Genomic DNA, 12,313 nt, shown 5'->3' with positions numbered 1-12,313 from the left:
CTAGCTATCATGATGGTTGGCTTCTTACACCTTCAGATAGAAAGGCTTGCTTCAAAGGCCTCTTCACGAGGATGTAAATTTATTTTCACATTACTACACCAGAAAAGGAGGATTCCTGTTTCTTAGTACAAAGGAGGGCTATGTGAGGTCAAAGAGGCGTTATGTGGCAGCTTGATGAAAAGAAAGGGTGTAATGGTGGCAAGAATAAATCCATAAACAAAAAAGCACATGGGGAACAAATGTTTTTTTTTTATATTATTTAATTTACTTTATATATACAAATACACATATATTAGGAAAAAGTTTCTGAGCTCGAGCTCATAAACCCTATCTCCCATAGTTGGTTGACTTATCCAACCCATTAGTTTTATAGGTTATAGTAAGGATTATGGTTATGGTTAGGGTTATGATTTGTGGAGGTTTTGAATGGATGGCTAGAAATTAGACTCATATTGATCGAATGGTTAGGATTATAGTATGAAGATGGTTTGTTAGGAACACCCAATCTATATGAGGTCCTATAGAATGAATGGGTTGGATGAGTCAAACAACTATGGAGATGGTGTATTATGAGCTCTAGCTCAGCCTGAGCTAGAGCTCAGAAACCTCGCCCTGGATATGTACTTTTATAATTTAATTTCTTTTATAATTCCTTTCTTTATTATTAGGGAAAAGAATCGTATATGAGGGTTGACTACACACATGTTTTGTCATTAAGGAAAAAAGAAAGAGAATATAAAAATGACTAAGAAGTTGTTTAAACCTAACAAAAAAAACAAGAGATTGGCTAAGCAATATGACCCACTACATTGGTTAACAAAAAATAAAATAAATACAGAGTACAAGAACAAGGCCTGATTTGCAGAAATGGGGTCGTGGGTCGGATTTCTTGGATAAGTTCTTTTTTATATTCTCTTGTTTTTCTTTCATTCGCCCGTAGAAAAAAGTGCAAAACATTACGGAAAATGGTTTTAAGATGAGAACAACTTCATGTAAACTTACTTTTATGATCCATGGTAAAGGGTAAAACCGTTTGGATCCTACTGCAGTGCTTGTGTGTGTGTGTGGTAGGTGAGTGAAGAGGGGGGATGGAAAATCAAGACCGATAATCTTGTGGAACATTATGAGTCGAGCCACGTGCCTCCATGTGTAAGATAAAGATCTAGAAAAATCAATGCTGTAACATTTTCTTGGTAAAACACTAAAAAATGGTTTGATAAATCAAAGTCCTAAGAATTATCCAATCAAGGTGTTCTCAATTGCATTTGGCTCGATTCCTAGTTACTATTTGAATCAATTGCTATATGGCCTTATAGGCTCTGTTCACTTGCGTTCTCGGGAAAGCAAATCCCTAGAAGACAGCCTCTTTTTTCCTTGACAAGACATTGACAAGACAGAATTCTGGTGTTCACTTGCTTTCCTGAGAAAGTAACAAGCCTAGGTGGAAAATGTCAAATAATGACATGAAAATTGCCAAAAATGATGTGGGAGTATCTCTTTTCTCACAAGTGTGGGAAACTAAATCCTACTACTTTGGTCGGATTTGCTTTCCCAGGAAAACTAGTAAAAAAAGGTGGGCAAATAGTTTCTCGGGAAACCTTTTCCTGCACAGTTCCCTGCGACGTGAACGGGCGCGGGAAACCTTTTCCTACACAGTTTTCCTTGATTTCTTTTCCTAATGCCAGGTCAAATTCCTGAAAAACCTTTTGTTTTCCTTTTCCGGGAAAACAAGTGAACAGAGCTACAAGGGTCTTCTAGCAAAGAGCATAAAAGTGACTATCTTTTTAATATTTTCTAAATGTTTTGGTACTTTTACATTTGCAAGGGTGTTTTCTTTTCACACAGTCTGAATTTGATGCCTTTTTTGCCTCAATTGCGGAGACTCAAAATCATGTGGCTGAAATCATGGTGACCATTTTCATTACAAAGATTTTACTTCTGTCCAAAAACAAAAAGTGGAGACACGACTACACGAGAGAGTCATTAATTTTCATTAATGTTCTCGTGCCTAAAAATTGATCCGTCCACCCATATTTTCCAGCCAGCAAACCAGACAGCTTGCTTCTGCTCCCCCTCTTCCTCCTTTAAGATTCATTCCTCTACTATTCTTTTCTTCCTACCACAAAACCCAGAAACAAAGAAACCACAAAACACCCTTTTACATTCCACAATCAACACATCTTCCTCCCTCCAAAATAATACCAGACAAAAGAAAACCAACCCAAAAAACAAACCCATCAATCTATCTAAAAAACCAACCCAAAAACAAAACCCATAAATCTATCTATCATGTCAGATGAGGAAGGAGAGGAATACCTTTTCAAGATAGTGATAATTGGGGATTCAGCAGTGGGGAAATCAAATTTACTATCTAGGTATGCTAGGAATGAGTTCAACATGAACTCAAAGGCTACAATTGGTGTGGAATTTCAGACCCAGAGTATGGATATTCAAGGGAAAGAGGTTAAAGCCCAGATTTGGGATACTGCAGGGCAAGAGCGATTTCGTGCTGTTACTTCTGCTTATTATAGGGGTGCTGTTGGTGCCCTAATTGTCTATGATATTAGCAGGAGGACTACCTTTGAGAGTGTTCAGAGGTGGCTTGATGAGCTCAATAGTACGCATTCATCTTTCTTTCATACTCTCTCTATTTATATCTCAATTACATGGTTTTAGATTTCGGTTTTGGTTTTGGTTTTGGTCATCAGAAGAAAAAAAAAAAAAAAGTAAGAAACATTTCGGTTTCAGTACAAATTTTGTCTGAAATCTTGTGAAATCATAGGAATATTTGGGTACAAAATCATGGCCAAAATCCAAGTAAGATTCTTTAGAAATTTCCCAAAAGGAATCTTGTTGATCTTTCTCTCTTATGTGAGTGGAGTTGATTTTCGGTACGAAATTTTGTCTGAAATCTTATAAAATCATAGGAATATTTGGGTACAAAATCATGGCCGAAATCCAAGTAAGATTCTTTAGAAATATCCCAAAATGAATCTTGTTGATCTTTCTCTTTTATGTGAGTGGAGATGATTTTCGGTACGAAATCTTGTAAAATCACAGAAATATTTCGTAACAGTCAAAATCCAAGTAAGATTCTTTAGAAATATCTCAAAAGGAATATCGTTTTATCTTCTCTTTTATGTGAGACTAGTTGCCGGAAACTCCTCGGGCTGGTGGGAAACCCGTCTTTCCCCTAGGCTCTGTTCACTTCTTTTTTTTCCCTGACAAGACCTTGACAAGACATAATTTCTATGTTCACTACTTTTCCAGGGAAAAATATTATCGGATGTGGAATTTCTTATTTAAAAGCTGAAAATGACGTGGAAATTGACTTTTTCCTTGTTACTCTAGATTTGGTTTCCGATTAAATATATCGGGAAGAGGCTTTCCAAGAAAAACGAAATCCTTTCCTTTTCTTTCCGGGGAAAAGAAGTGAACAGAGCCCTAAAATGCGTTTCTCACGGGTGGGAAACCCGTTTCCCATTAAACACGGGAAACACGTTTTAGAAACGTTTACGAAACATGATAAAAAAAATTGGAGAAATATTTTCCTGTGTTTAAATCTACAAAACCACATATTTCGTGTTTTCCTTGTGTTTCATGAGTGTTTTTCTATCGCTTCTGAAACGCTTCTAATGCGTTTCCTAAGACGTTTCTCATACGATTTTCTTTGATTTTCAGATTTTCTCGTTTCTCATTTCCCCTATATTTTTTTCATGCGTTTCACGAATTCGTTTCCTACCGTGGTAACTATGTGAGAGTAGATTTTTATTAGGATTTCCGCGATATTTCCGACTGAGGCTTTGCTTCTTTTTTTTTATCTGAAAAGTTGCATGTTTCGCATATTTCGACCAAAACATTTACAAAATAACAAAATTTCAGGCAAAATCTTGTATTTTTTCCGAATCCAAGTGGATTATGTTTAGGTAGCAGCCAACTTCTAAATATTTGGGCCGAAACAAAATTGTCTTGCCGAAATTTAAAACTGTGATGTCAAATGAATTCCAAGCTTTCTAACTTAAAATCGAGATTCAGTTTCTCTCGCTGTTTGTGATTTCCCGAATTGGGCTTTCATATTTTATGTTTCTAATCCTTGTAATGAAACGTGGGTCCCATTAGAATATGTGGGTTTTCTTTCTGATTGTGGTTCTCTTGCTAATCTCTTGTTTGATTCATTAATCTGTCATCTATTTATAGGATGATGACTTTTTTAATCTGGGTTGTTTTTTGGCTTTTGTATTTTTATCTCTCATTTTAGATAGCCGGGACCTTGATTTGGTGATGATGATGGTATATGTGCATGCAGCTTGTAGATCTGAACAGAATGTTTCTGTTTTGTGATGTATGATTGAATTATAACAAATCTTGCAATGTATTTTGTAATGTATGGAAATTTGAGGCGCTTTTGGTATTTGATTAGGCTTTAGTGTCATTTATCTTTCTTTTTTTTAATGGAGTTTAGATTGGAAGGAATGATTTAGGATGGTTTACACAATGGAGAAATTTGTGTTTCTTTTCCAAGTACTAGATTCCTTCTCTCTTTTATGATTTTTTGGATGAAACTTGTAGATTTTGGGCGAAAAAATCTCAGCATTTTTGCTGGAAAAAGCAGCTGTTACAAGCATTTTTCTTCCATTGATAATTGATTGATGGATGGATTTAATTATGATTTTGCATATTCTTTTGCCAACTTATGTCTTTCTATGTCTTGGGATTCTTCCCAACAAGCCAATTACCTAAGAAAGTGCCCCTCTTTTATGGGAATATCGATGTAAAATCACCCCTTTCCCTTCTTTCTATGTGCCGAGTTGAGTTCCACATGAAAAGAAGAAAGGGGAAGAGCTTGCAAATTTGTGTGTTTGTTGCTTTATTTGGCTATGAAGGCGGTTTAAGGCTTTATAAAATGTCTTTAAATTGTGATGTTTTCGGTTTTTTTCTCTTTGTTCATGCAAGTGACTCAAAAGGTGATTTTATAACACTGATAATATGGTTTTTCCCTGAAGATATTAGGTGAAGTTTAACAGTGATAGTTGTGCTTAAGAAATATTTACAAGTAGGTAAAGTGACATCATTCCCAAAAAGGAGGGAGTTAAGGAGATAAAAGGCCATAGACTCATTAGTTTGGTGGGTAGCCTTTACAAAATTATTGCCAAGGTCTTGGCCACCAAAATTTGCAAGGTCATAGTGGAGGTGGTGTCGTGAAGGAAGGCAAATTCTTAACGAAATCTTAATCACCAATGAATGTCTCGATTCTAGGAAGAGATGGTACCCTGGGGATCATTTGAAAATTGCAAACAGAGAAAGCGTACACCTTGGTTGATTGGGATCTTGTGCATTGTTTATTGGGAAGGATGGGTTCGAAAAAAGGTGGAGCAGTTGGTTCATGGGTTACATCTCTTATCTTCATTTCCATCACTATCATTGGGAAAGTCACTGGTTTTTTAGGAGTTCTAGAGACGTAAGAGAAGGGGATCCTTTCTCCCCTTTCCTTTTCACCTTCTTGAGGAAAGTTTTGAGCAGACATTTATCACACAACCACTTGAAAAGGCACATTTGCCAAATAACCAAAAGTGTCAACGCGTATTTCTTTTGTATCACATGGGTACGTGGGTAGAAACAAAGTACATGTGCAACCCCGCATGCTGATGGCCATAGAAAAATAGGATACTGTAGACACCCCATTTTGACTGTGCCCTATACCTCCATTTTTTGTGCATAACTTTTTCAAATCAGTGTGTTAGGACCCCAAATTACACCCTAGGCTAGCTTAGGGTCCTGCCAAGGTCCCTGTCAAATTTCGTCAAGATCCGAGCACGTTCACCTAGCGAACGAGCTAAGACAGTGTCGTGGTGCAAGTTCAGAAGGGGAGGGGCGTGAAATACGTCATTTCCCATGTAAAAGAGGGCATTCTTGGCAATTCTATGTTGCTTCCTTCGCAAGCAATCCCTAATGGCCCTTAGATCCAATCAAAGGGTTAAGAATCATTTAGAGAGAAAGAAATTTTTGCCGTGTCTTTCTACTTGGACCACCCCATAGAGGGAGAGAATAGTCATACAATACACTACAAAGGAGGTGTCCATGGAGGATGGGGGGGTGCGAATTTATCATTTCGCACCCCAGGGAGAAAAATCCCTAAAACCAGGGAAGAAACAGGGTGGACGGATTTAATGGGGTTTGGTTTGGATCTTTGGGGAGGTGGTATTGGACAAGGGGATGATATTCAGCTTTGGAGCTGCTGTTTGGGTTATGGGAATTTTTAAAGAGGGTTTGAATGGGAAAATGAGGTTAGAGCAAGGTGGAGGTGGCGATTGGAATGGTTTGCCGGATACCATGGTGGCTGTGATCGGAGAAGAGGAGTTGACTGGCCGGAGGTAGAGGTTAAAATGGTGGCTCTGATATGGGTGGTGAAGGTGCTGACCGGGTGAAGGAAAAAGGGGAGGGGAGATGATGGTTTGGGTCGGATTTAATGGAGGTCGAGGTGGGAGATGGGATCTGCCGGCGGGAATGGGCTGGCCGGAGAAAATGGGTGATGGGGATTGAGCTCTCCTCCTCCTTTGTAACGAAAAATGGGATCCCCCCTTTTCCAACAAAACCTAATTAGTTGGTATATGGATGAGGGGTGTAGATGGGTTTTAATGGAGCTTTGAGATGGGTTTTGGGTTTTAGAGGTGGCGGCTTTAATGGGTTTTGGCCGGATTCCGGTGATGGCGATCGGAGCAGATGAAGAGATGAAGGTTGAAGTCGAGGGTGGCGATGGTCGGATGAAGAAGAAGGTAGCAGAGGGGGTGGCTGATGATGGTGGTGGAGATGGTGGCTTAGGGAAGAAAAATGAAATGGGTTTGGGGTAAATAAAATGGGCGGAAATGGAGCTTGGGAATCCGGAGTTCCAGTGACACACCGGAGAAGATGGTTGCAAAATCCCCCCTTCTGCTCTGCAAGCCTCCTTCCTCTCTCTCTCTCTCTCTCTGTGATTTTTCTAGCGAGAATGGAAATCCACCTCTAGTATTTCAAAAATGGGGGTTTTGGTGGCTGGCCGGAGGAGTTGATGGGCGGAGATCCAGCGGATCTGCCGGAGAAGAAGGCAAACCCTTCTCTCCCTCTCTTACGAAAAATGAGATCCCCCCCCCCCCCCTCCTCAAATCCTAATTCGTTGTCTTATTTAGGGAAATGATAAATTCGCACCCCCCATCCTTCATGGACACCTCCTTTGTAGTGTATTGTATGACTATTATCTCCCTCTATGGGGTGGTCCAAGTAGAAAAACACGGCAAAAATTTCTGTCTCTCTACATGATTCTTAACCCTCTGATTGGATCTAAGGGCCATTAGGGATTGCTTGCGAAGGAAGCAACATAGAATTGCCAAGAATGCCCTCTTTTACATGGGAAATGACGTATTTCACCCCCTCCCCTTCTGAACTTGCACCATGACACTGTCTTAGCTCGTTCGCTAGGTGAACGTGCTCGGATCTTGACGAAATTTGACAGGGACCTTGGCAGGACCCTAAGCTAGCCTAGGGTGTAATTTGGGGTCCTAACACACTGATTTGAAAAAGTTATGCACAAAAAATTGAGGTATAGGGCACGGTCAAAATGGGGTGTCTACAGATACATGTTTAAATATGTTGGTTTCTTTTAAGAATCAGAAGTGTTTCTTAACCTTTCCTGACTATTCGAACTAATCCTTGCTGGTATTTGTCCAGTGGAAACTAACATTTGACAGAACAACTAAGTACACAAAACACTAGGAAGAACACCATAATGGCAGTGTAAGGATAGCATTCTCCAAATCATACACTTTGAAAGAAACTGGAAACAGAATTCTGTGGGGCCTCATTTAATTGCAACAGAATCAGTTGATTCTACATGTGTTTCTACTGGCTGCTGACAATAAGACATGCATGATTTCTAGAATTGAAAACTTTTTGTAAGTTATCCAACTCATATTTGAATAGTTGATTTGCACATCCTCACTTCCTAAAACAGTTCAATCTAAGTAACTTAGACACGGGCAGGGGGTTTCCAACATTGCAAACCCAGAAAAACCGATGTATCAACGGGCACCTTTTTATATGATAGTTGGATATAAAATTGCATATGATGTTAGCCTAACCATAGTAATGCATCCATATAATAGAAATACTTCAAATCTATAAGGGTCCGTTTGGGTGCCGAGAAGATTTGGATTTGGATTTCTCACATTTGCAGCCCTTTTTGTGTTGTGATTTGGATAGAGATCAAATCCTTGGATTTCCAAATCAGCTATTGAGAATGAAAAAAATCAGATTTCCAAATATGCTGTGGAAATAAGTAATTGGAAATCCACAGATCTGGCAGTTTACTTCACCCTCTTTGTTCCTCAACCTCTCCCCTCCATTAGGAAGTACCCCTTCCCTCTCCGTCTCCCTCAACATGAGCTGGTGGATCTATTCTTTTTGTATTCAAAACTTAATTCCAAATCCAAATACAAAATATGAGGTATCCAAACAGGCCCTAATAGTATATAAATTATACGTGAAAATAAACTAAGTTATAAATTATGATTTTGTTTAAACATCTGTTTTGATGGGAAGATATATATCATCATGCGTAGGACATGGCCTGTTTATGAGAGTTTGAGACTCACCTGTAAAGCCATGCAAAATGTCCAGACTCCAAACTAAGTTAAACTAAATAGAAAAGGGATATTGTATCAGCTAGTTTGTTCATTTCAGAAATTCTTGCTTGCCTCAAATAGATTGGTTCAAAATTATAATGTTTCTTGAAGCTGGTTTCTTGAGGCATGTTATTTTCTTACTTTCTTCCTCTTTCCTTTATGAGTCCTGGATTATAAATTTATTTCTTACATGTATATATATTTTTGGGTTTAGAGATCTCAAGCTTTGTGTTTATGGAACAATGTTGCAGCGCATTCTGATACAACTGTGGCAAGGATGCTGATAGGAAACAAATGTGATTTGGAAAATATTAGGGATGTGAGCGTGGAGGAAGGTAAAAGTCTTGCAGAATCAGAGGGGATGTTTTTCATGGAAACGTCGGCTCTAGATGCTACAAATGTTAGGAAGGCTTTTGAGCTTGTTATCAAGGAGATCTACAATAATGTCAGCAGAAAGGTCTTGAATTCTGATTCTTATAAGGCAGAATTGTCTGTCAACAGAGTAAGCCTTGTTAATGATGACGCCAATGGATCAAAACAAAGTTCAAACAGCTATTCTTGCTGTTAGAGATCACTGGTTCCATTCCAGAGCTTTTACAGCTCAATTGGGTTTTCTTTTTTCTCTCCTTTTGTGGGTTTGTCTTCATGGATTCTTTTATTATTCCTAAAAAGATACATAGTTCTGTTTGAGTGAGTTTTTGTGTTATGGAAATACAGGCTGTTTTTCATTTCTATTGTTTTCTTCTAGAGCATTAATTTGATGGATTGTTGATGTATGTAAGATGGTTGGATAATCATATTTTCTCTCTGGTATAGTTAGAATAGACAACTGCTTTGATATTCAACTTTAGAATGTGTTTATAAGTAGTTTGTTTTTTCATTGTAGTTAATATAGGACCTGAATTGGAATGAACTCTAGAGCAATAGTCCATCCAACACATTTTGTTTTAGCTGTAGTTGGTTTGCTTCTTTGCCTTTGAAGTTTCTTAGGTGACATATATTTTCTCTCTAGTTGATAGCTCTTTAAGCATATGATTGTTTGGTCCATATGGAATGACTGCTTTTCCATCTTCAACTCTTGTCATTCCCATTTTCGAAGGGGCGCAAGATTCGCTCCTAGAATTTGTTATAAATCAATGCAGATGTGGAAATAAAAGAAAGGGGGCAGAAGCGGTCGGTGTTGATTACACACCATTGTTGGTTGATTACACCATTCTTAGTTCCAGAAGTGCTTTGTTGAAATGGGCTTCAGTGCTAAAATGTGATGGGGAGAGCACTAGGCCCTGTTTGTTTTAAATTTTGAGAACTGATTGTGAGTCCAAAACTGATTATTGTAACTTACATTTGCCATGTTCATTTCAGATTATGAAAACCGATTGCAAGTCCAAAACCTTTTATGACAGCTCAAATTTGAGTCCAATAATAGGTTTAGGGCTGATAATCGGTTGTCAAACGAACAGGGCCTAATTACCAGTTTCCTCTCTCCCTGAGTATGTGTTTTTCTTTGCTTTTTTCTTCTCTGGATGTTCCTTTGAGGACTCTCTCGGTTCTCGTAATTTATTCATTATTTTACCATTTCAAAAAAATAAAAAACCCAAAACAAACAGGACCCAGGTAGTATGTTTTTAGGATCTCTGGTCAACACATTTTCTTTATAACCAATAGTCATTACCATCTGCTTTGGAACCTTTCAGATCACTTGATGAATTAGTGAACTCTTTTCTATTTTAGTAATATCTAAAACCAGATCATGCAATTCTTTTATTGAAACAGTCACATAAGAACAAAAACACATATTGCTATTCAACAGAATGGTTCTGATTTGTTTGAAGAAAACCCAACTTGGATCGGTTGACATGGGTTATTAGTGAAGCTGCTTTACATTTCAAACCCAAATTAGAGTAGAGGTGATTGAGACTGATTTTAAGAAAGACTTGCAATGGAGAAGCTGAACCGCAAAAAGCATTTGGTGGGTTCAACTGCTAGAGAGAGAGAGAGAGAGAGAGAGAGTGCCACTTCTATGATAAGACACATCACTTTACCAGTTTACCTAGCATATCTTACACACATAAAAACTCTTAAAAGGAAAGTGATACTTCCACCCCTTTTTCATTTCTAGGAAAAAGACAAGCACACTGCGTTGAAAATGTTGTGACAGATGGTGGAATATCATTAGTCTTATTAGTGGTCGCTAAATGTAGAGTAGAATTTTCATGGAAAATAATATTCCATGGGAAACTGAAGAAATTTTGAAAAGAGGAGAAATTGTGAAAAGAATCTAAATCCATAGAAAGAAATTTTCCATGGAAATCCTTTAACTTAGGGGCATGTTTGGCTACCATGAAGGAATTTTCTTTTATTGGATTATTAGCGTACCCAAAGGTGAGAAAGGTGGGAGAGGGGTACATATGAGAGGATAAGAAAATCCTGAAAAACCAGGAAACAAAAAACTCCACCCAAAATATGATTTATTCTTCCTTGTTTTTAGCCACTTCTCACCCTCTATTCACTGGTGCCCTCTCAAGTCTCTCAACCTACAGCTCCCTGCCCCTCTCTCACCATGTGAGAAACTAATTTATCTTAGAAAAAAAAATTCATGGTCGCCAACACATGGCCTAGATCTAGACAACCATGCAATATTAATGAAAAATGTTATAAAATATAAGCTGTTAATTATTGTAGTTTATATGATACCCTGTTAGCATATGGGACAGAGACCATCTGAATCGCCTGACGATGGTTCATCCTGCAATTACATATAAACATTCCCGTGTGAGACCCACAAATCGATTCTTAGCATCATCAGTAGAATCGTTTTAAATTTCGGCAGGGACCAACTCTGAAAGTACATAAATCCGAAATTTGCCAAAATTTACAAGATTTCTACTGAAAATGCCGAAATTATCGAAATTTCCACCAAGACCTTGTAAAATATCAAAATTGTTTTCTGAATTTTACATGATTTCGGCCGTAACCGACATTTATATCCTTGGATCATAACAATAGCTATGGATTGCTCACATGGATAGTGTTGGGGTATAATCTGACCCCTAATGCTCTGTTTGGTTGCTGGGTTTTTTTTGTTCCCAGGATTTATGTGGGTAAAGGTTTAGTGGTCACATCAGCTTTTTCTTGCTGACATCAGCAAAATCTTGTCTTGAAAAGGGTGTTCTCTCTTTCTCTCTCTACCCTCTCTCTCCACTCATCATAATATCTTTCTCTAATTAATGCTTGTCCCCTCTTTTGTCTCCTACCTTTACCCACATAAATCCCAAGAAAAAAAAAAAACCTGGCATCCAAACATAGCATAATGGAAAGCTTACATGTGGCACTAGAGAGATTTGAAGGGTAGAAGGATAATTTTACAACCCTCTAGAAACCCTAAAAACCAACAGCGTCGAAGAGATAAGCTTTGGAAATCGAAATTTCAAGGAACTTGTCCAATCATGCAAGATTCTATAAAAACTACTTTTTCTTCAATACCTTGGACTCTAGTCTATAAAAGAGGAATCAAAGTTCAAGGTGTCGAGGTCATTATCACACCACTATCTTCCTTGCTCAACTCAGCTCAGGTCAGCTCATACTGTTGCCCTATCTGACTCAAGAATCGAAGAGTCCCGCAGAGTTCAACACTCCTCCTTTCAATTAGTTTCTGCGAG

General features: G+C 38.2%; 1 protein-coding gene across 1 annotated transcript; it reads left to right on the top strand.

Annotated features, from left to right (window-relative positions):
• The first annotated feature begins 1,949 nt into the window (after positions 1 to 1,949).
• Positions 1,950 to 9,382, top strand: LOC143889762 (ras-related protein RABA5e-like). The gene is made up of 2 exons (XM_077394098.1): positions 1,950 to 2,617; positions 8,906 to 9,382. The coding sequence occupies exons 1-2, from the start codon at positions 2,290 to 2,292 to the stop codon at positions 9,220 to 9,222; spliced, it is 645 nt and encodes a 214-aa protein (XP_077250213.1). The 5' UTR covers positions 1,950 to 2,289; the 3' UTR covers positions 9,223 to 9,382.
• Positions 9,383 to 12,313: the final 2,931 nt, after the last annotated feature.

Source organism: Tasmannia lanceolata, unplaced genomic scaffold (genome assembly GCF_043159265.1).
Source record: "Tasmannia lanceolata isolate RefF3 unplaced genomic scaffold, GAP_Taslan_0.1 ptg000013l, whole genome shotgun sequence".
Taxonomy (NCBI): domain Eukaryota; kingdom Viridiplantae; phylum Streptophyta; class Magnoliopsida; order Canellales; family Winteraceae; genus Tasmannia; species Tasmannia lanceolata.
This window is presented reverse-complemented; position numbering and strand designations above follow the sequence as displayed.